Source organism: Eutrigla gurnardus (assembly GCF_963514095.1).
Source record: "Eutrigla gurnardus genome assembly, chromosome: 9".
NCBI lineage: Eukaryota > Metazoa > Chordata > Actinopteri > Perciformes > Triglidae > Eutrigla > Eutrigla gurnardus.
The window spans coordinates 19,408,779-19,434,134 of record NC_139923.1 but is presented as its reverse complement, the minus strand read 5'-3'; the positions used below and the strand labels follow the sequence as shown (position 1 = coordinate 19,434,134).

Sequence of the window (25,356 nt, the reverse complement as noted above, 5' to 3'; positions counted from 1 at the left end):
CACATCATCTGATTTGGGAGAAACCATGGGCTGTAGCTGCAGAAATGCCCCTTAGATTATCTGCTCAGTGAATGGCGTTCATTGATGTAATTTTCAAATTGAGAAAAAATGCCCTTTTTTTTTTGTCTCGGTCGCCCTCCCAGAATGTAGCTTTCAGGGATATTCTGTGATTGAAACTGCTGTTTATTGTTAAACAGCATTCACAAAGCAGTTTCTGATTATTGAAAATGAAAACCGTCTCTCAGTGTGACAGCACAGTAACCCAGTAACATAAAAACCCATGACAAACATTTACAAACATTTCCAGCCGAATGTGTCACAATGTGCTTTCAGAAACGGATGAGTAGTCGCTTTATTTGAAATGTTTTACATGAAAAGAAATGCGAATAACAGGCCCGTATGAGATCATTAACAGCCTTATTCGATAACATGAAATTGTAAAAAAAACAAAAAAGACAAAAATCAATGCTACTTTAGCTAGCCTCTTACACTGTTTTTATGACTCATAGCCATCCTCGGTGCTCAGATTGCATAAACCTTTTATGTAATGGAACACTGTGGGAAAGAGGCTTCGAGTGGAAGATAAAAATGGGGAGAGAAAATCAAATATTTATCCTGAGGTTTTTAATTTTTTTTCCATTAAAAGCAGACATTCTCTGAAGACAGACAGTAACCATAATCCTATGGACTACACGTGCAAGTATCAAAAAAAGCTGTTGTCTTTCTAGAGTGCTCACTGTTTGTTTGGTTAAATCCGCCTGCTGATCATCAAACACTGGAGGAGAGTTGAATATCTGGAATCTCAGTGTCTAATCGGGATCCACAGTGTTTCCAAAGATGTGTTGAGATCGGGTGAATGCGCCGCTGCTGAGACACATTATGCATGACGTCCCTAATATCCTTACACTGTGTATTCCCCCTGGAGGAAGATCTTGGTTCATCTTTGCTGTTTACCATTTCTGAGTTGCGGTCTGTGCAACATCAAAAGGCTGCCATGACACTTAACACAGCTTGCAGGGTTTCTGGGAGGGGGAGGAGGAGGGGGGGGGCGGTTGCTCCCTATGGTGTTGGCATTACTATTGTTCCCTGGCGAGAAGTCCATCTGATGATAGACAACCATGCAAATGGACACATGCCATCGCACTACATCAGACCACAGCACCGCACTGTAATGCTATGCAAATGTATAAACCTCTAGGACCGTGCATGCATTAGTTTTATTTGTGCATGCTTGTTTGTGTGTCTGTGTGCAAGTGTTAGACAAACAGAGCGGGCTCCAAGATTTTCCTTTAGACATTTGCTCCACTCGTTTTCTCACTCACGTTATCTCACGAAAACAAAAAGTAATGAAATATCACACGACGGATTCGGATGTGTTACATGTAACTCACTAGGAGCAACGTGTGACACAGGAAACGCTGATCCACGAAGAGTACCTTAATGACGCCGTGCCATGTTAAGACATTAGCTTGTTAAACTGACAATGTCATAGTGAATGTCGGGGATGGAGGGCTGTTGCTCGGAGACATAGTCTGTTAAACCGATGCCATAGATATGAAGTGAGTAGTTGGCTATTAGTCTGTCAATTGCAATTCACATATATAGCATGACATGCTGGAGATTGCGATGATTTCTCAGGGGTCAGGAGGTTAACCTAATAGAGACGTTTCTCAAATCACAATGTGCTTCCCTCTGCGCTTCTTTGGGAAATACTGTGGACTTAACAGTTAGCAGGACACTCGCCCCACATTGTGCCTCTCATTTATCACCATCACATTGGAGATCACAGAGCGAAGCATCCAAAAAAGTTGGATAAGGATAAAAGTGGTTAAGTCTTGCATCAAGGAGGTTACCGTCGTTTTCTTTGTTTGCAAAAGTTTCACTCAAAGACGCATGGAGAGATCTACCTCGAGGAGAAGAGTAGCTCTTCTACATGAAATGGATATAACTGTTAGGAGAGGGTCATCTCTTTATCCTTGAGAAACTGAGAATCCATTCATTGGCTGGGCTCGAGGAACCTGACTGACGCAAATGGATCATTGGGAATAGAAGTGTCCCAGCAGTAATTATGTTACAACGCCGCTGCCGCACACTACCACTGAGGTGGGATGGGATGGGCACGGGGTGCTTCTTTTAGTCTTGTTTCCCTTACATCTTTCCACATAGTTAACACAGTCATACTGCTCTCTCTCTCTCTCTCTTGTTTTCGCTCAGTCTCTTTCTCACGCACACACCTGCTATCAAAACCCAAACGCACACGAGCGAAGTGCAGTGGAAAGTTCCCGACTAACGTTTATCTTCCGCTGTAGAGCGAATGTCTAACGACTCTTAAAGTAAGGGGAAAAAGTTGGTAGCTGATCACGTCTCCTATTTGTCACTGTTTGTCTTCCCAGCCTCTAGCTGAAGCAAAAAAAAAAAAAAAAATGTCGGTTTCATTTTTTCCCTGGTATCCAGGGCTCCGTGGCACTAAGTCAGTTAAAAAAGAGACATGAAATTAATGTAATGTCAATGGCGTTTTCTCATGAAAACCCCAAGGCATTTAGTCAAAGTCACCTTGCATCGTCGTCCTGGCAGCGCCGTGACAGTGAGATGGAGGATGTCTGTCTGGTAATCATCGTCATTCGAAATTTCTTTAGATTGGACACGTGTATTTATCAGAAGGCCGACGTCGTTTCCTTTCAGTCGGCGGTGGAACGCGGCCCACCGTGAAACGTTTTGTCAGCCGGAGCAGGTTCATCCTGTGGGGCTTTCTTTTCCTTTTGATGTCATTTTGGAGGTGATAAGTAGCTTTCCGTCTCCTGGTCCCTGCCTTACAGCACCATCCCCCCAGCCCAAGCAAGGTGCTAGCAGCATGGAGGATTGTTTGAACTTGCATCGATTCAATGTGGGATTACAGCTGGGTCATTGGAGAGTTGGACTGAGCTACCAGTCATCAGGGCAGATTAACCACTCGCTGTCTGCTTGGCTGCCATTTCACTGCAGGCTCTCGCTGTTGTCCTTGTCACTGGCCCGACTGTCCAGGTCTCCTTTTGAACAATGCATTTTACATCTTCCTCAATTGAATTAGGATCAGACTGATTTAATATTCAGAGGAAACATACTGCTTAATTAAATGAGACAAGAAAGATGCTTGACGACCTTCTTACGTGGCTTGGCTTAAATTCGTAAGCAATTTATGAAACATTTGTCTTAAATGTATAGTCTCAGCATTTTGGCCCGCAGGTTCTTTCATTTTGTATAAACCTGGTATATGTGTTTGATTTCCTTCCAACACCTTCAGGGTATTCATAACATAATACTTTTAGCGCTATTTGAATCATTCTCTGGTATGAGAAATGTCACCCCAAGCAATGCTTTACAGAGGAAAGGGAAGTGCTGCAGAAAGTCCACGTTTTGCAGACTGCCCCACCTCTCCATCTACATTTCTCAAAGCCTCCTTTTTTTCCACTTTTTTTGTTCGCATGCCCTTGCGATAGCTCTTATTAATTATATCTCATTAGTTGCCTTGGAAACTGAGGTGAGGGAATGTATAACATGAGTTCAAAGAAAGAGAAAAAGAAAGCAAGAAATCATGAGAAAACGCACGAAAGAAAGGAAAGAAAGAGAGAAGGGGAGGGATGAAAAGAGGGGCTGGCGAAAGTGGTTGTTGAGGGATCAGCCGTGTGTCAGATTAGCATCAGGAGACATTAACACTAGTGATGCTGCCGGGGCCACAATACTGCTTTTCACTGCTGGAGCAGGAGATAAGCGCGCTCTCACAAAAGGGAAGAGGGGGAAAGCGTAAGAGGGCTGGCTTGCCTCCACTCCCCTCAGGCCAACAGCCCCATTTACAGGTACAACACCTCCTGATGAAAGCAAGAACAAAGAGGTGGATGTTCATTTCCTACCGCGGCGGTGTCAAGGCTCCATTGAAACAAATCGGTAAAACTGTGGATTTAGGCTGCTTCGCTTTTATGTCTCCAGTCTGCCAGGAGCTAATCACAACTGAGCCACAGCGCTGACACTTTGAGTTCGATACACTTAAGAACGTTGTCATGGATTATTTCACAGAATCCCCCATATCAATGCACATCAGATTACGGCGCGGGGCTGTTGCATCCTATCAGAGATGTACTTCCCTCATAATCATGTTGTTTCAATGCATATTTGCCGGTATTGTGAGAGCTGTGATTCATTCTTATATAACCGCTGGAGTGTTTGAATAAGAAGGAAAGGTCTCTGCCTACTAATTGTAAAGCGAGCGGCTGAGAGCAGCTCGTGCACGTCGTCCAGCCTGTGTAATGATCCTTCCAGTAAACATAATAAGCACACAGACTGAAGCCACAGGAGATGAGCTTCTGTTGTTGTTTAGTCTCAGACTCAGTCCGGACGGTAATATGGGAAGGGATCAGAGGGGAAGGGTGTCCCCAAGGTGGTCCCTCCCTTTCTTCCTCCTCTCCATCTTCTACCAGCTCCCCCTGACTCCCCCTGCAGAGGGTATGCAGAAGGGTCCTGAATAACAGGAAGCGGAGGGGCAGGAAGTTGAGTCTTGTCTGCCTGTGGTAGGATACTGAGGCTAACGCTGCCTTGCACAGGAAGTGCAACTGTCACGGCTATGCTCAAGACTTTGGCTGTTGTCCATCACCTTCAAAGAAGTGGAGGCATGCTTGCAGCACACAGTGGGTGCGTCTTGAACACGAGTCAGATGGGATCGGATAACCTTTTAATATATTCATCTGAGATGTCGACTCATTTTCTTTGTTCCGTACAGGCAAACATGAATCTACTGCATCATTTTGTGTTACCTTTTTTATATAGGACAACAGTTGAGGGAGTAATGCCTCAACTCTGTGTGGAGTGAATGCAGAAATACACATGCAAAGAGGGAGGAGGTATGTGCTGGATCCTGTAATTACACTGGGAATTGAGCAATGTTTTATTGATTGCGAAAGGGACCGGCTTGTCACCAAGCCTCCCGGTGTCTCCATGGTCTGTCTAAAGGGAGGAAAAGGCAGACTGGGCCTCCTGTCACTTGACCAGTCTCACACCATGGAATGGAGAGTCAAATCGGATCTGGTCAGAAACGATTGCAATGCTTAGTTACCGCCATAGATACAGTTTAACTGACGATACAGTAAGGCATGGACTCGTTCTGTTGGACATGTCATATTGACTTTCTGTCAGGCTTGTTGTGGTTGTTCCTATGGCGACATATTCTCCGCACATTGATTAATGTGTTACTTACAAATGTTTGGTAAGCAACTTTCAGACGTGCTGCGCTGGTTTATATCAAAGTGGACCAGGGGTATCATATCAAGGTCTTTTTTTTTTTTTTAAAGGAGTGTGTGATGAGATGCTGTTATACAACGTGCTGCTTTGGATGCTCATGCAATTTATCATCCTCACAACAACAGGCGGACCATCAAGTTTTGTCTGGCAGACGTTACACACGCAGTTGTGTTGTGAAAAGCGAGAGGCCTTACGAATAGCTGTGAGCTGCTGTGAGCAGACCTGATACTGTACTCGCTGTCCTCTGTGTGTCCACATGGAAAGTCCCCCTTAGTGTAATTACGTGGTGCTCATCCAGTAGTGCCTTGTCAAATAAATATAGAGTAAATATTTTCTAATTTCTAGAAGTTTTGTTTAGTTTCACAGAAAAGTCTGACCGTTGCCTTCAGAGAAAGTAGCTATCTTAGGTAGCTTTAATTCAAATTTTTATTTATTTATCTACGGTGGCCCAGAGGGTCAAAACACAGCAACATTTCACAAAACACAAGGCCATTTCACACACAACACATGTGGACCCCAAGGTACTTGTACGAGTCCACCCTCTTTGCTTCCTCTCCCCTGGACGACAACCGGGACAGGGGGCCTCCTGTTCCTCTGGTAGTTCACCACAAGCTCATTGGTTTCACTGATATTGAGCTTCAGGTGATTGTAGTTTGCACCATGTGACGAAGCTCTCTATCAGTCCTCTGTACTCCTCTTGTAAAAATAGTCTCTGAGTGAAGACAGCATGTCCCTCTGGAAAATTATTCACTGGAATCATACGTGTCGTTATAGTGATAACTTCCATTTTGGCCAAAAATACACTTAAAGGAACAATGTGCAGGATTTAGGTGAATTCACGGGCAGAAATGGAATATAATATTCCTAGCTACGCTTTCTTCGGCTCCAGCCGCCCCGTGAACCTGAACAGGGTTAGCAGTGATTGATAATGTATGCATGGCTGGACCTGAAACTAATAATCATTTTGTATTCCAACAAATTTGGAAATGGAGCGGAGAGCGCTATTCAGTTAGCTGCAATCTGCAATCTCACCACTAGAAGCCACTAAATCCGACACGCTGCTTAATTTATTTCCTTCAAAGTCGTTGACTACATGCATTATATGAAGCGAAGACTGGACAGACATGGATGTTAACTGCAACTTGACTGGTTGGCGGAGGCATACAACTGCAGGGCGATAACTCTGGAGATGTTTACCTCTTTGTCACTGCTCGCCTCTCTCTCTCTCTCTCACACACACACACACACACACACACACACACACACACACACACACACACAGACACACACAGACAGAGCACATGATTTCAGTCATAAACAGAAAGTCTGTCCCCGTCTAACGCTCAAGAGAAGTTGGCGTGTCACGCACAAAGATGTAGTCGGCTACAGTGCAGACATTGTTCTCCTGTAATCTGACCATCTTCTGACATGTCTAACTGGGTAGTGGGGCCGGCTGATTTCGTTTGTGTTTTTTGAAGCAGTATTAAGTACATTGTGACTTGAGAAATGGCAGCATTAGATAGAGCGATCATTAAAAACCTCAAAAATGAGATGTTAATGAGATGTTTTAGCTTTCAACGCTAACTTGGGGCACACCTGCAGTCTGAAGGCCCTCTTCGTTTGTCATTTCATATCTGTGTAGGAGAATTGTCATGACACAGTTCATTAAGCCTCTAGACTTGAACTGTCCCGCTGTGACAGCTCCTCTGCATAAACAGAGGAAAGGGTGTTTGAGAGTGTCTTGATGCTTCCTGATGTACTGTCTGGCGCTCGGGTTACATCGATGAACATATTCACAAACACAACTTGCTGTGCTTAATTCAGAGCAGCCTCGGCAGATGGATACAGATTAGTTCACCTCAGGTAAGCTCCTCTAAACCGACACCGATTCACAGAGACGCACGGATAAAACTGTTCGGATAATGTAAACCAGTGCATCAGAACTTTAAAAAAGCAATCTACAACCGCCAATAAAAAGCAAACACTATAAACGCTCTCGATCAATACAGATCACATTCTACTTCACAAAGTGAGAAAGAGATTATCTCCTCACCGCCATGTAGATAAAACACACCACAGTGGTCAGTTGTCTGTCAAGTTCATTACTTGCTCTGCAACTTGTTTGTCAAACCCAAACTCTGTTTTGACAAACTCTGTGTCAAATCTGACGTAATAAATTTCAGTTATCTCAAATAAAGAGTAGAAAAAATCACTGAAAATTCTGTTATTCCAGTAAATTCACTGAGGGTCTCAAAGTGATAAAATACAATGACATTTTCTTTCAGGGCGGGTCAGGTATCTCTATGGGGGAGGTCTCCCTCTTCTTTAGTGTGTGTATGTGAAATGGTGAATGAACAAGAACATGGTCGTTCTCCCTCCTGGCCTGTTGTGATGTGGTCTGGAGAAATTCTTTGTGAGGGTTCAGGCGGTTACTTTCCTGGCTCGGGCGGCCTTGCGTGGGTAGTTAGCGAGGTGATCTCAGTCAAGTTTGCTTACAGTGGAGCCCCGATTCAGACAGCCAGACACCATAATGCCAGTCCATCTGTAACCCATAATGACTGTGTGCCACTGGAACCGGTCATTTTCGTCTTCGCTGCCAATTCGGCCCCCGGCGTCCTCGCCTTACAACTGCTGACTGCATCTAATGGCCTGAGTTGTTAACCTTTCTACATTTGTACTCATATGGGAAATGTAGTTGTTTAGACATTTTCTATTTGCTGGGTGTAAGTGATGGATGTGCCTCCAGGGACGGGGCTATATCTCTTCGTGCAGAGAGGCAGATACAGGACAGAGTTAGATGTCCATTGGGGAACAGTGCGATCTGATCCACTGGCCAGGTTACAAGCTCATGTGGGAATAGACCACCCCCCCTCCCCCTCCCATGGCTGGATTTCCACTGCTGTCAACCTCAGACTAAGGTGCTCTCTTAAGAGCAAAGCTGGCATTAGGATGAGTCCATCCAGGAAGGACATGGAGGCAGGGAAATAGTGACAAACTCTTAAGGGGAACATAACTTAGTAAAATGCTATCAAAACATAAACGATAATCTGTCGCAGAACTTAAAGCAAAATATATGTATGTTAAAAATGGAGCTACATCTAGCAGCTTATATTTGCACAAAAAAAAAAAGGAACATATTTTGTTACTGTTGGGGAGAGCTGTTTCCCTGGTTCCCACTATGCTAAGCTAAGCTAATCTGCTGCTTTCTATAGCCTCATGTTTAACTGGCGATACACCTGTTCAGCGAGCCTCGCGTAGCTGCTGCCCTGTCAGTGTGAAGTCGCCTTTCATTGACTTCAGCTGTGGTTCAAGTGCAGCAGCAGGGGAGATAAGGGTACACCATGTGGGTCTCATACTTTCTGAATGTGCTCGAGAACAGAAAGCAGAGCCCCGGGGTGCTTTGAAGTGCTTAAGGAGACATTGTTGAGTGTCAAGTTAACTTTCTGCTCCCCCTCTCCTTCTCTCTCTGTCCTCTTGCAGATTGCGGTGTCGAAGTGTGCATTGCGAAGACAGAAGAACGCGCGTATACAAGAAGAGAGGCTGTCGCACGATGTGCTAAGAGAGTGCCGTCGAAAATCGTGTTGTTTTTCTGATATTGTTGAGGTGTCAGAGAGACCGGAAAAGGAACGCAGCCATGGGGCGGAAGAAGATACAGATCACCAGGATCATGGATGAGAGGAACAGGCAGGTGAGTGTCGGAATCAATCTATCAATCTACCTTTTTGTTATTATAAATATTCTGATCATAACTTCTTTTACGAGATGCTACGGCATCCGTCTTTTGCATCTCAAGACAGTCTGTACCTGTTTGAAGGTTACAGTCGTCTGTTTTCCTTGCTGCCTTGGACCTTGGAGTCCAGCAGCTGTCATGAGCATGGATCTTAACGGACATATCTCCTTCCCCAAAGTCCCCGCCAGCTGAACAGGGACCACGACATTTCTTTGTCAGTGTGGTCATATTTACAGACATGATTCCCCAGCCACCCTGCAATTTCAGCCAGAGAAGTTGATGAGGCAGCAGGAGCGCCGGGCTGCAGCGGGGGCCTCATGGCGTGGGAGTAAACTGAGGGTAGCGAGGAGCACAGCGGGCCGCCTGTGGCCTCCCCACACTGCAGGGCTTGTACCCTGGCCTGGCAGTACGGCCGGGCCCCCTTCGCTGTAGCACTATGTGTTTGCAGCTGTTTGGTAGTAATTAGGAGCAGCCACTGCACCACAGCACCCTCTCATTTGCAGGGCGGGTCAGCGGGACACACAGCACACTTCTCTACCTCGGCGACACTGGTTCCCAGCTAGCCGCAGAGAGGGAGCAAGCTGGAATTCACTCTGTCTGCTCATGTTAAATATAAACTACTAAACAGCAAAAACACTGTTCAAAACAGCCCAGGTCTGTTTGGAACAAGAATAACAGGCTCGGATATCTATAGCAGGAAGGCTGGGTCCATTTCTTTTTTAGCTACGCTCTCTTTGATTTAAGAGCTAAGAGTTGAGGACGCATGAGCACAGCTTTTGACGAATTACACCAATTAATGAAGATGCGTAGGCTTCCCGTAGCCAAATAGATCGCATTTTGTTAACACCCCCTCAAAGTATAATTTGCATTCTTTCACAGGTGGAACAACTATTTTGCTGTGCACACAGAAATATAACAGCGATAGAGTGGTGCTTCCTCTCCTGAGGGTATTACAGTAAGATGATATTGGCCAATCGGTACTCTCGCCGCGTCTCCGTCTGTTACCGTGAGGCTAGCAGTTCAGCCAAGTGCAAAAAATCCACACTGTGGGCCAATTATCAGTATAACACCTGGCTGTGGGTGTGATGGAGGAGGGGGATCATTGCTGTTATCTCTGTACGCGATGTCCTGTGACATCAGGGGGAAAATGAGAAAGAGAAGAAATGACATGAAAACAGGTTCCGAACTGTTGACTAAGTGAACCTTCTTTACGATGCATGTATGAAGGGACATTTAGGAGCATTGTTTCACAGAAAAGTGGAGCCGCAGTGAGAGACGTCGCCTATTATTAATGTGTCTTCCAAAGTCGAGCGTTTGCATCAGATTTTAAATGTCTCGCTGTTTAATTTGTGAGAAAGTTTATCAGCAGAACGCAGGCGTTTCAGCTCGTATTTAGTTGGTTTTAGCTGGCTCAGCAGAGAAATTGCGATGACAATAGGCCGCTGTGCTAAAATACAGCTTTCCTATAGAGTGATGTAGGCGTGTGTATCCTTCTCCCTTTTTTTTTCCAGAGGCCATGAAGCGTACAGTGCCATCTCCCCGGGGCATGCTCTGAGCCAAGGGGGAATAGTCATTAGCATATGGTCCCCATTGTCGGGAGACAATTTGAATCTTTATCTACGCCGCTCTGCTGCTAGCTATCTGTTCTCTTCGTATTAAAATGAAAGAAGACCTTAAGTGGGCTAATTAGATAGTATTGCCATACATGGGATGTTGTGTGGGGAGAATGGGGGGGCTCCCGTGCATTATCACTGCAAGTGCTTTCGGAGGGCTGTTAACCTTTCAGGATTTATAACAAAAGGCGTGGCAAAGGCTGAGAAGGTCTGTAATTGTACTATCTATCAGGAATTGTGAGTGCAGCAGAGTTGAGGCAGGCAGTGAACTTAGCCGATATTTTAAGTCTTTACCTAGAGTGTATAATGACGACACGTTATCGCTGCGCAAAAAAAATGACAAGTAAGCTAATATGATAACATTTTGTTGTTGCAGCGGTCATGTGTAAGTTAGACCTTTTACGTGCAGCTTTCCTATCCACACGCTGTCGTGTACAGAATGAGATGCGAAGGCAGCAGAGGTCCTGTCATGCAGTACCGTCGGGTGGTGAAGAACCAATTCCTGAGCCTTTCCCTGCACACGTGACGGTCCTGCAACACAGCGGCACAGTCATCAGCCGGCTGATTGCGAATGAATGCGAGATAACAACCATACAGCAGCACTGCCCTGGTTGAGTCCCCTCATTTACAGTATTTACTGCAATTATTACAGTTTGTGTCACAGACTCGCACATTTATATAAATTATGCTCTTATCTAACATTCACATTGTCGTAATCTCTCTCTGTCTTTCTATCATTCCCACACATATACAGAGGAATTAAGTGGACCAGTCAAATCTGGCCCTCAAACAGAGGGAACTCTCTGCTGTGTTTTGGCTTGACTTGGAACCCATGAACTGCACAGCGATAACAACAGCCAGAGTCAGTGGCACTCAACGAGCATTTTCAGGGTCTTTCACCCTCTTCCCGGAGCAGCTGTCATGGTGTGTGTGGATCTGCAGGGGGGACGCTGGTGGAGATGGGAGGGTACACATTAGTCTTGTAAGTTAGTGTGGGGAAGAGGCTGGTGTGAGCCGTGTCGAAGTGACGTCCTATGGATGCCATTAAGCAGGCTCACTGGGGGTAATTGCCCAAGTCATTAAAAGTTTGATGATTTTGCTGCTGGGTGGAGGGTTGCCTGCCCTTGCTGCGGCTCATTTTGGATTGTGCTCCGGCACTTCGGATGCCCGTAGGCACAGAGCAGCTCTCTCTCTTTCTCACTTCCTCTCCGGGGAGCGACATAGTGCATACCTCCCATTTTTAAGCCTTCACTCACTCCTGAAGTTCTGAGCGGGCGTCATTATTTTTTTGGACAGGCGACGAGCTTGTTGATAGACCATGGACAGAAAAGAGGAACACTGTTAAATGTGACAGCCAGTGCATATATTATCATTGTTCAAGATGATATGTGGTTTCTATAAAGTGCACTGAAAACTGGAAGTTGGGTGCTGGTGATCGTATTTCTTGCTGTCAAGGGTGCACCTTATAAGGCATTGCTAAAATGCAGATGATGCAGAGTTATTTACAATGTCAACCCAGTGAATAGTGTCTTTAAACCAAATCATTCTGATTAATGATTGCGGTATTTCTTGGAAACCTACATACTTTTTGTTAACTAGCCTGTCATTCTCTCCACTAAACAGTATCAGTCACGCATACTGTATGTTTCAAGGTCAATCCCACCCTGTTGACGAGGCCTTTGCACCCTCAGTTGTCCACATGGAGATCCTGGGGCTGTCCTCTCTTTCAGCGAGAGCTGATCCAGGCAGACAGTCGTGGTGGCCCTGGCCTGTCTCCCAGGCCCTCGCACTCTGGAACCATGTAGCCAGGGCAGCAGCCACAGGGCCTGGGTCACTCTGCCAGCTGGTGCCAGACCTCGCTGACTCTCGAAGCCCGCTCTCATGTCTGCCATGGGGGCCGTCAGAGGTGACATGAGGTTCTAATAAGGCCGCTTGCTTGTCACCCCTCTGAAGGTGTCAGTGACTAAGGCATCTCCTGCCATGCTCCAGTCACAGCTGCACTCTGAGTCCCAGATGTCTTGTTTGTCATCTTGGCACCTCTGCCCGAGGACAGACATTGATAGACCCTTTGATTGACACATCGACTGTTTGTGGATGTGTGTGTCTGGGTTCGTTTGTAGCATATGTTCTCATATACTCTGTGGGTTTCTGCGGCGGAGTCTGTCTTGTGGACACAATTGACAGGCACAGCTCATGCCATAGATTTATATGAATTTGTTTCAGGAATTTTACACATACGGTAGGTTGATGGCATATCCAGGTATTGTAAAAAAAAAATCTGTTAATTTGTGATTATTCTATTATAAAAGTGACTGGAAGTAGTGAGCACTGTTTCTCCAGAGGGCAATGTGCTTGCTGTTTAGGTTAGTAACAGTCATTACTCTCGACACTGTCTCTTATGGCACACTTTTCTCTGCTTCAGCACCACTCTGCGATTGTCTGCAGAAACATCTTGCATAGTGCACCTTAAAATATATTTAACACTTGGGAAGAAGATGGAAATGCAGAAAGTGTGAGAGTGGACTTACCCCCTCATCTTGACATTGAGAGAGCTTCTTAAAGGTCAGGGCGATCAGCCTTGCACAGCTCTAAAGAAAATGCTAGTATAGTTACTGAGCTGTTGTAATGACCTCATCAGAAGCAGAGAAACTTGGAATCGCTCCAGTTTATTTGACGTTTAAATGTAGCCTCCCGCCTCTTTTGCCCTGACGTGCGATTTCTCAGAACATGTGTAAGATGCACCGGATCAGTGATGCAACACAGTTCTGAAACACTGAGGCTAATCCCATGATTGTGAATTACACAAATTAGTCACGGAGCTCGACTACATGCGTACCACATCTTACTGTAGGAGCGACCCAAATTTCTAAAACCACATTGAGTGTCTCTGTGGGTGTCTTTCACTTGGTGAACCATAGGAAAGCTCTGCCAGTCAACCTCCCACTTGACCTCAAGGATGTCTGTGGTTTTCCACTGTCTCACCAGTCACCCCAGAGAAGATGTGGGTGGATGGAGGTTATATTTGTGTACGATGGTCTTTATGCTCATAGCTGTTTTGTGTCATGACTTATCAAACTACAAAGCTGGAAATGCTCTTTCCCCTTTAAGTACAGTAGTTTGAGTACGGAGAGAGTAATGTGGTCGTCGCCTTTAATGGCAGTATGAGCAGCAGCTGGCTTTTGTAGAGGTCCTGTGTTTGAGGCCGGGGCAAGGACCAATTCTCTGTGCTGCTGCTGAGGTTGAAATGAAGCGGTGCCTGGGTCAGCAGCCCTGCACTCAGCACTCTGCCATGCATCCAGGTGGAACAAAGTCCTCGCTCAGCGTCTCATCCTGGGCTTCCTGCTGAAAGGTGACATCTCCATGGCTTAACAGCCGCATTCATCTGCTAAAGAGCATACAATTTGTTAATCATTTTCCCACATGACAGTTCGTGCTTTCCAGTTGGTTAGGTGAGCAAAACAAATGTGTGTGTTTTAGTCAGAGGAGACAGAGTATCAGCTGGTTAGAACTGCAGGTGGGTAGAAACAGACCCGAGGCCGGTCACATCACATCCCCTTTATCTGCCTCCATGCGGTGATCCTTCTTGAGAAAATTATCAGAATGACAGGAAAAAAACAGGCAATTTGGTTTGTCACATGAGCTTGGTGCACTGGATAGAAAATGACACAAGGACAGGCTCCTCCATGTCTGGAGCGGGAGTCATAGTCTTGTGTAATCACCTGTAGTGTGGACGATTTGGAAATTCATTTATCACAAATGACGAGACCCCACTGGTTACAAAGACACTATGTAACGCATAGGAGTATACTGCATTATACCAGTTCAAATGAGGGTATAGCTGCTAGCTGTGTCCAATTAAAGTTGAACAAAGCCAGTTCATCTGCTCAACTCCTTTCTTAGTAGGTCAGTGAAAACTGATGGAGAACACAGACACATGCACTCCTCTGTGGCTCCGAGTACAGCCTTCAACAGTCACAAGCCACGTTGCATAATCCACATTCGACGGGACACACACGCACATAAAGAAAAACATAACATCTGAAGCCATGATTTCAAATATACACATTTTAAATCTATTTTCAGCGACCATTGTAAAACCAAAGAGGGGAAAAACGACTGCGTTTCTATCCACTCTCCTTGTTAACGATGTTTTTAGCTTGAGAAATGAATGTAGTGTACTGTAAAGAGGCGGTGTCACATAATGACGTGTGTGTGTGTGTGTGCGTGTGTGTGGGTGGGTCCGGAGCGACCACAGAGACAGAGCTGCTGAGATATGGGACATAGAGTCACTTTGCAGGGAGGGTTGCGTTACCATTGGAGTGATGTATGACCTGAAGTCCCATCTGAGGGCTCATGTTACAAGGCTTATGCTGCACTACAGAGATAGCTTTCCGTATATGGAGTCAGGGGCTCCAGTAATGTATGGACCCCTGTTGTTGCCAAAGCTCTGACTCAGCTCACTGACTCGTGCCTCCAACCCTGACCTCTGTCCTGATAACTAGACATTTCAGATGTGTACTATGTCATTGCAATCATTCCTAGAGGAGGAATGATCTCGTTAGCTGTCACCTTGGTTACCGTAACATTGTTGGAATATAATGGGACTGTTAATAATGTTATTTTTCCTGGCTTAGCCTACAGTATGCCTTTTAAAACGTAGGAGAACTCTTAAGATTTTATACTAATTTGAAGTATTTCATTAACTTAAGTTCATTTGATTAATGCACTCTGTGGTTTTGTTACTTTTAGTAAAAAGACGTGAATACTTGATAATTGTCCAATAAACATGGAGTTAAATATACTGCAATCTTCTATTATAATAAGAAACCTAAATGAATATTTACACTTGTGCAAATTACACGTAGATGTACAAATGTATGTTTTCCCACTTGTCTTTGATCTCCTTTTTAATTTTGAGAAATGCTTTTTTCCTCCGTAATGGATTGTTTTGTTTTCTGTCTGCTCCTCAGGTTACCTTCACAAAGAGGAAGTTTGGCCTGATGAAAAAGGCCTACGAGCTGAGTGTACTATGCGACTGCGAGATCGCCCTCATCATTTTCAACAGCTCTAACAAACTGTTCCAGTATGCCAGCACAGACATGGACAAAGTGTTGCTGAAATACACAGAGTACAACGAGCCCCATGAGAGCAGAACCAACTCTGACATTGTAGAGGTGAGTGAGCAGCTCCTTCTCACGTTGTGGGGTAAAACCTCTTTCACATCATGCCTTTTCCTATTTTCTCTTCTCTATGATTTGCTGTTCAAAACTAGATTTTATCAGATTATCGCTAAATGTTTTATTTTAGTACCAGGCTATAAAATATATTTATTCTGTGACTGTACAGCTCTGTAAACGTTCCAAGGGGAATATTTGAGACGAACGAGAGGGAGGAACAAGTACCAGTTTCCTTCTAGTCACCATTTAGATAGGGCACAGGAGGTCTGCAGTCTCTGATAAGTTCAGCTTCTCTTGTGCCCATCAACTGACGAGGAAAACCTATCTCTGTGCATGCATGCACACAGTTGCTGCTGACCACCATTTCTCACCCTGCTTCCCATAGATATTGTACCTGTAGGGCTCAGTTCTCTGGCTGCTCCTCATCACAGACCATCAGCTTGGCTGTTGCTGCAGTGCACACACAGTGTTTCGTACATTCCATGCTGTATGAAACTCAACAAGCACTCGGGTTTCCTGGCAGCTCCTGCGCGCCCCGGCGACTTGCAGGAAGAGCAAAGCACTTCTCACGCCAGCGTACAAAACTGCCATCCAAAAGTGTAGACGTAAATGAGAACAATTAGGGATGCACCCTCTTCTCAGCGTCTTTCATCGGGACACACGTGTGGTTTCTGAGCTTATTCAAGAGGCTGGTATAAATTAAAGCATATACAATGTATGTTAATGCCTTTTGATAGAATCCAGATACGGCTAATATATAGTTGCAAATTCATTCGTATAACCGAAATACACTCCCATACGCTTTTTATGCACTAAGACGCCGTTTATTAGACAATGCAGGCTGCTGCATCGCAACGCGCCGCTGTCTTTACTGCCACCTAAAACGTACCACATTTTTATTGCTGATGCCCAATTAAGAGACATTAAGGGATTAAGATGGGTGAGAGTGAAACGTATAAAGAATCTTAGGGTTGGAAAACACTTTCACGTGGAGGAATTAGTGAAATTACATGCGGCATAAAGGAGTCAGCTGTGGCCCATTATCTTTTATTCATGCTGCTGCTGCTTGTGAATTACCTGCTTGGCGGAGCTGCAGAAGAGTGCTCTGGCATCCAGTAGACTCATGCAGTCACTCCTCCATCAGGGGCCCTTGGAGCAGAGCAGGGGCTCACCTGCATAAAAAATACATGGATACATTCCTTCCTTATGTAACGGCGACCACAAATTTGTTTTTGCCGTGAGTCTGGAAGCTTTCTGGTTTTAAACAAGCAAATGCAGCATCTTATACTCTTTATAGAGTTCTGTGATGTGTGGGGTCATTCCTCTTTATCTCACAGATATCAGATGTCTCTGTGGTCTGCCCATATATGTTTATGTTGACAGCGTGGTGTAATTGGAATGTACATTGTGCATAATGTAGCACCAGTTGTCCCATGCTGTTTTGCCACGGAGCCCTTCTGGCTACTCTCAAGGAAGCTGCCCCGCTGCACAAAAGGCGAGAACAAGCCGCCGTTGTCCCCGCTCACTCGGCCAGCATCTTTGCAGATATGCACAAATCTCCCCTCTGCCTGCTGGCTATGTGGTCAGGGTTCAGAAGTGAGGAAGCAGAGCAGAAGTAACCAGCCCAGTCCACTTCACAGCACCACCACACAACCCCGCTATTCACTTGGCCATAGAGCCGTTGACGGAGGTGGTTGATAATCCGCGGAAGCCGTGATTTGATCATATTTGAAGTCAAAATCTCAAGTGTTTTCTCGACTGTTTCTTTTGGCAAAGCCTTTTTTTTAGTGTTTCTCTTCAGCTGCACAGATCCTCGTACAGTACACAGAGGAGCTGATGCCTTAGTACTGATGGCAAGAGTCCACCCCTCCCCCATCTATCTAGAGAAATGGGCCTCACATGAGGACACTTACACTGGACACTTATCTAAATGTTTTAATCGTGTTAAAGCCATCTCTGCCATGCAAACAATCATGTGCTCATTTTGTCCGGTTTTTGGGAGCCCAGAAAACAAGCCTCTCTCGCATTTCATTGGAAGGCTTGTTACGTGTGAGAAACTAAATCAAAGGTCACATTCCTGCTCAGTAGTACCATCTGTAGATAAAGGCTGAGCTGTGCAGTGTGGGAGAACAGTCTCCATGTTTTCCACAGATGGATGCATGCCTGGGCCACAGTTTGATAACCCAGTGGAGGGCTATGGACTTTGTCTCAAACTTGGCTCGTAGTCCAAAGCAGAGCAGTCGGCTCACGTTTCTGGTCTACGTGAGTGTTGGTGTGAGTGCATTTATCTCAGAATCTCTGGTTTTAAACATTCACCTGTTATTTTCCAGACATTTCTGAACAGTATTATGGTGAGATGCCATTATTTGAGTCGTTGTTAGATATTCAGAATTTTGAGGGTAACATTTGCTGTATCTTTATTGATTTTTTAAACCAACACACAACATATAGTGATTTCTCTTGAGAAATAAACGTGGCATTTAACATGGTTGTCCGAGAGTAGGCTAATTCGTGACTGAAGGTTTAATGGTGCTGTTCCTATTGTGTTTCTCATTAAATTCTGTTTATGCCACAAATCCAAATGCTGCCGTCAGTCATTAGATTAATCTAATAATATTTACTCTTCCTCCCCTCGCTCCGCCATTGGAGCTAATGAGATTTTGCCCGTGCTCCGCTACAACCTCACACCGTTCTCCGGCACACAGAGCGATCACTGTGTGTGTGCCGGGAGAAACCTTTAAATCAGATCCCGACTTCACAGGCACAATTTGGCATTTATCTGTCCTCTCTTTGAGCAATTCAATACAGTTTATGTATATGGCAGAGATTAATCAGGTTTACAGGCATTAAGTCAACACTTAATTGTAATTTTATAAATCCAGGGCTGTGAATAGGCCTTAACCCAATTTGAGAATGCATTTCTAGTCAAATACCAATGCCTCGTAATTGTAAATAACTGGATAGTACCATTTGCACAGCATTGACTCTTGCTTTTTTTATGTCTTTTACCCTGAGGATTTGTGAGAGTAAACAACATTCATAGGGAAATTCTGCTTATCTTCCTCAGAATAAAGAGGGACGGCCATTGTTAATGTTACTTGGAAAAGCAGACAATCCCCTCTCACAAGACTGCTACAGTGAGAGGGAATGAGCCTCAAATGATCAGGTCATTTCCATTAGGTTTTATCTCATGATCTCCATCAACTGTTGCTGTTGTGAATGGAGCTGTATTAAACATTCAGTAGGATATGTTAATGTTGACCATCACTGAATGTCAAGCCTTGTGTTTTCTTCTGAATCTATTTTGTTTTGAAATTCCACGGCTGCCCTTTGCAGAGCTTAAAGTGACTAAATCTTCACAGTCCTCACAAATGAGGGTTCAGTTTGTCATCATGTGCCATATTCTCATATTCTGTATTTCATGTTTTTTTTTTATATTGAATTCACTGCATTTAGCCGCTGCACTCAAAATGACATTTTCAGCAATTTATGGCCCAAAAAAAGGAAAACGTTTTATTGCCAGTTATGGAACGAACCCCTTACAGTGCTTTGGGTTGAATGGGCACCAGGAGTTTCAGGCAGGGGATGTTTATGTTGTCAATCAAAGGCTGAGCAGTGATTAAGACTCATTTCTTTCTTAATGAATGCAAATTGGCACATCTGCTATGGTGGGCTAGTTGTCCAGACTCTTCAATTAGCATGATTGATCAATTATCCTCCTGCTGGTGGCTCACTGGAAATGGAGGCTGGGGAACGTGTGGGGGGAGGAAGAGAGATGAAAGAGCACGAGAAGAAAAAAAATGAACAGAAAACTGTCCAAAATGGAATAAATCAGATGCTTTATTTGATTAGAGTTGAGAAAAATGGAATTTAATTTTACTCAAAGAGGGCCCCCTCTTTAATTCACAACCCGTAAAAAATAGACAGTGATAAGTATAATTGGAAAAAGCTGTTTTTGACAAAGATATGTCCAGGTTGGCCCCTTAAAGAGTAGGTTAGAGATCAATATGAAACATTGTTCTCAGATTAAATCAGAGAAAAACAGTATTCTATTCACACTGAATATATAATTCCAACTTTTAAAAAAAAAACTTTCATTTGTGTTCTTGTGCTGCATTTCCATTGTGATCCATCAACTTTACATGAACAAAAACTCAATTTGCATTTTAAATAATGCGTCTGATTCTCCGTCAGCAGCTTTTCTGATCAAATATTCCTGCGAGAACTGAGCTTCAGCCATGCAAATATTTAGCTGAGTACTCTTTCAACTCTCAAGTCCATGGAGGATAGTGTGCAGCTTGTTTGTGTTTGTTTTAACAGTAAGCATAAATCCTTGAATATCAAAGCACACTGGTGAGACTACGCTGAGAAGCAGAGGCAGATTGTCCTCCGTGTGTATTTATAATTGTGACACAGAAACATAACAGGACGGTCAAATGAGGCTCTGGCTGGTACACAGGGAAACTGTCACTACCTCCATGTTCTCTAATGCAATAGAGAGTGTGACAGTAGCCATGTTAACACATTGCCCGTATAATAATGAGTAAAAATGCAAATGAATACAAACGCATACATCGTAGAAACATTTACAGGCTTTTCTGGACAGTAATTACGCCCTATAAGTCCTAAAATCTCAATTTAAATGTTACAAAAGGTCACTTTATAGTACATCCATTCAACTCCAAACAATGATAATACATCTAAATCACCAAATCCCTTAAAACAGCAAAGGAAAAGCAACAGGTCAGATGATATCCGTGTTATTCACAAAACCATTTCTTTATTGGTTAAAAATAATTTAACACGTTTTGGGCAAGTAACTTAAAATAACACAAGTTACAGTACATTATCTGAACAGTATTAGACATTGTATATCATTAGTTACAGCTGTCAAAATTGTAAAGTTGGTTATTGTTGATCATTAAATTAATAGTTGCCTGATAAAATCTTCGTTGGGAGGGACAGTTATAGCCTCATCATTGTGCACAGTTCAGATAATGGGATGGAGTCGACGAGCGAGTGGCAGTTTTGGCCTTTGCTTTGAATTCAGTACTCTACCAGTAGATTGGATATAGTACACTCATACTACTGTTGTTGGGTTTCAGCCATAGTTTGGATAATTATATATGACACCAGTGAAAGTTTGCAGTGGTAACGTGGTTTCGTACGTTTTTTTAAATTATCCTGGTTCCATGTGCACAGACAGTTCTTTTGTACTTCTAATGCTATTTTCGGATTTCTTTGTCTGTTTATTCTGAAGAAACTGACGTTGCTGTTGAGAGCAACATCACTTCCTTTGCAACTGGGCTTTTTTTTTTCTCTGAAAATGATTTGCTCATATCCATAATGTTTTTGTTTTTTTCACAAAAAGTCAAATAAGTCACATTAATATATTCATACACGTATCTTCACACCCTTTTTTCTCACCAACTAACCTTTTCTGGTTGGTGTTTAAGGTCCTCAGAGAAACATGCTTGTTCTTTTATTTCTTCTTTTTCTTAATAATCGAGTGAGCTGCCATTTCTAGAAACGTAGAATAGCAAGTTAATTAAACATCTTTTATCTGGAGAAGATTACACTTGTGACAAGTCGTTATTCTAGTTGGAAATATCCATGATTTCTTATCGTCTGACTGGTAAAAGTTCTCATTCTTTGTCTGTTATTATCTACATTATGGCATCGATACATTTAATGGAGGTAATATCCAAGTAGTCGTCTGAGACATGTGATTTCACATAACTACTGTGGTTATAAAGTAGAGTATAGATCTAATTAGCGGAGGTATTTAGCTGGCGGTATCGTTATTAGTGTTATTAGTTGGTATCATGTTACAGTCTTACTCAAGGGGGGTAAAATGCCCAAACTCACTCAGGAGAAATCCACTCTGATTCCATTCTGCTTCCAGTTGGTTAGAGTTTGGTTATAAAATGAACCGCGGCCAATGAGCCGCCGTCTGCCCACTGCGGAAGTCGGACGGCATGCTGGACTCAATCTGCAGAGCCTTGAAGCCCCGCCCCATTCTGCTAAAGCCCAACAGTGTATTCAAAGTTGATCAATGCTGAACGTGGTGCGTGTCCAAATTGCAGCAAATTCAAGGAAAGCGCTCCCTTGGGTTCGCAGCAATACGCGCGCCAAGTGTGAAGTAAATCAGACGGACGGTTCCTGAGATATGCGAAGGACAGACGGAGACAGAGATGCTTCATAGTTGGATATCAGATATTAAATATTTTAAAAAGCTGGTCTGTTCTTCAATGGGCATAATGTTTGGACCATGCTGTAGGAGCAAGGAGAATTCCATCTCTTCCAAAAGTTTTCATCAATGAAAGGTATTGATGAAATAGTATTGTCTTCATTACACTTAATATCCACTTCAAGCTCTTGGCGGTTATTCATCTACTTTCTCCCCACAATGCCATCATCATATTACTATATTCTCCTTTTTTGATATTTCTCCAAAGAGCTCACAGCAGCACTGATGAGAAATCCTTTTTAAGCTAAATCAAATGTCATTGCTGTTGACATAGACTTATTGGGTTGATGTTGATTTTTCAGGGCTTTTCAATATATGTGAAATTTTCTGCCGGCCTATTTTTAATATTACAGAAGAAAACACAACCTATGTGCACTTTTGGGCTCTAGTGATTTATTGGAGTGATATTAAAATTATTTTCCTATATTTTTATTTGGACTGTAGGTCTCACACAGTATTGCAGATTATATTCAGGGTGTTATTACTCTATGTTAAGTAGGGGTATTTCCTTTAAATTAATGGATATGTACATACTGTGTGATGCTGCTTTTTAATTAGCATCCTCTGTATGTTGCCACATGAATACTAAGCCTTTCAGTCAGTCTGTTGTCTCTGGAGATACATGGGCAGGCAGGTTGGGGTGTTATGTACATGTATACCTTGGAGCAGTTGTTTCACCTTTGGGCCTCCAGCTCAAGTTAACTCGTGTTGCTGGTCAAAACAAACACACTGGCTGTCCATACAGTACAACGGGATCTATTTTCAGACTAGTGCAGTGGGACAAGTTAAAAATAAATATCTCGCAAATGTTAAAGGGAAAGCAGAGAGAAGTGTTATCTTTGTTGCCAGAAAATGTTAGATAATGCCACTTACAGTCGTAGTATGTGGTGTATAATATGCCGCTGTGAGTAAAGAATAAACACTGCATAAGAAATGTTTTATTGCGTCCTCTTTTATGAAGTTGATAGTTGTGGTTGGGAAAATTCTCCAGTTCTTTCATTTATTATTGCTCTCCTTTTCAAGTACATCCTCTACATTGATATCTCTTATGGAGTATTGTAAAGACTTTGTCGGAAAAGTCTCCCATCGCCTGTGAGTGAAGCCGTATTCATGGTTCTGTTTCGAGCAACACGCTGGGTTTCAAAGTGCCCCTTTTTGTAGGACAAGGACTCCTTTTCCTCTGGGCTTTTAGTGAAAAAGGGTCACCAGTCCTCTTTTGTAGTTTTCTGATACAGTTGTGGTAATGTTCATGCGAGTGCATCACATGCTGTTCTGTAATATGTGTCCTCTGCTGGAACAGACTTACAGTAATTGTTACCTGATGGCAGAGTAATGGTCTTTAATGTAGTTTGATTATTGGAATTAAACTTAACTAAACATCATCAGCACTTGTCCAAAATCTTTATATGGGATTTTTCATCCTGAAGGGCTCTTCAACGGTTAATTTTTTGAACTGCCGAATGTCTTTTGGTGCATTTTAAACCCATCACGTATTACATCCCACCGTTTTATTATGTCTCCAGTGTGTGATGCTTGTTACCAGGTTACTGAGATTTTTGCTTTTAGCGCGTGTTGTACTTCATCGACGTCAGAGCTTCTTTTCCACCCTCTCAACTACGTGTGTCTCATGTCTCATACAAAACAAGGGTCTCTTATATAATGAAAGGAGACACAGCAACAAAAGACCTGGTGTCACGGTGCTTTTTTCTTATCATTAGTTAAAACCCTAAGGTCTAAAATTAGATATAGTTTCTCTTGAAATCTGGAACTGAACAACACGACAGTTTATTCACCAAAGAGCAGCTTTTTAAAGCTGATTCATACATTTTTCTGTTTTCTTCTTAATTCCTATTCAAACAATCGTACTGCTTTCTTATTTGAAGAGGCTTGTGCAATATCAAATAATCAATGTCAGTATCATCCACATCAAGTGGAGCAGAGCTTGACCTGAATCTCAAACTTTATTATTTCATCTTTTTTTTAAATGTCCCAATGTAGCTGTACATACAAGTGCATACAAGTTACTTCTTCTTTATGCATCAGATTTTACAAAAAATTGTCTGATGCGTCACTCCTCTAGCATCATTCATATTAACAGAAAGACATGATTAAAGCATCTTCTTAATATTTGAATAGTTTGCCCATTAATTGATGTTGGCATCCATTTCATATTGACTTCTACATAAATCAGACATGACTTTGTTTTTATTTTTTTTAATTGTAGGCATTATACTTACTGTAATACACTAGCAATATACAATTACCAGTACTATGCAAACAAACAAGGCCAGAATGGTGAATACAGCGTCAACATTTCATGCATCACGATGCTGCAGCTTTATTTATTTCTTTTTTTTGACATTAGTCCTGCCAGTAATGTGTGCTCAGGTTTACTGCATTTATATTATGGGCCTAATAGAAGAGCAGGGTGCACAGAAGTAATGTACTGTAATGAGAACTGTAACTGCTAATTAACTCGTGGCTATTAGGAAAAGTAATGGTAAGATGATTTGTTACCCTTCTGCCGTTAGTATCGGATGACATCCAACAATGCATGCGTATAGTTTCTCCAACCGAGCTCAAACCGCGTACCTGTTCTCGACTGTGGTATGAACCACATGAAATGGGTCAGACACTGAGCTGACCTAATTTGCTTTGATCTAGTTACAGAGCAACAGTGATACTAGTTATGTTAAAGATCATTAGAACCACAAGCCATCCGTCCGCACTCTGTGTTCTTTAATGACCTTGTGGGCTGAGCGGCTGAAATGAGACCTTGCCTTCATGCACAGCAGCTACTGTGACTTAGCTTGTGCAACAATCAGCTTGCCCTTGTGCCCCCCTCCTCCCACTGTGCACGCTGTGCGACCAACCCCTCCTGCCCAGGGGCGAGGACAGAGCAAAGCCTGCTGGGATTGGGGGAGTGGGGAGAGGGGTGGGGGGGTATCGCTGGCACTGTGCCACCTTCCCCTGACTGCCTGGCCTGACTGGGGGCAAAGAGGGAGGCTGCTGTGTCTCAGATTGATGAGGACAGGTCTGTGGTCTGGGTATAGAGTGTTGCAGAACAGACGTCCTGCTGGCACATCCTGCCCTCTCCGCCGCACACCCCCCAGCCCTCCGTACTCGCCTTATCGGAACTCCTAATTGTCCTTATGAATATTTTAGAGGCGAGCAGGAATGGGAGTTCAGGGTTGGGGGTATGGTTTCAAGGGCCCTGACAGCTAATGATCCACTCAATGACCAGAGAGCAAGAGTGGGAGACGAGACGGGGAGTAGAAATGGTTAGAAAGATGCTCAATAATCTGTACGTTAATGTTT

General features: G+C 43.5%; 1 protein-coding gene across 8 annotated transcripts in view; it reads left to right on the top strand.

The window, feature by feature from the left end:
- mef2aa (myocyte enhancer factor 2aa) overlaps positions 1 to 25,356 on the top strand; it is a 53,305-nt gene that overhangs the window by 10,261 nt on the left and 17,688 nt on the right. For all 8 annotated transcript variants that reach the window (XM_084016787.1, XM_084016789.1, XM_084016786.1 and 5 more), the window contains exons 2-3: positions 8,749 to 8,956; positions 15,582 to 15,785. In XM_084016787.1, the coding sequence (XP_083872913.1) occupies positions 8,903 to 8,956; positions 15,582 to 15,785 (258 nt within the window). In that variant the 5' untranslated portion in view covers positions 8,749 to 8,902. The remainder of the gene's footprint in view (positions 1 to 8,748; positions 8,957 to 15,581; positions 15,786 to 25,356) is intronic.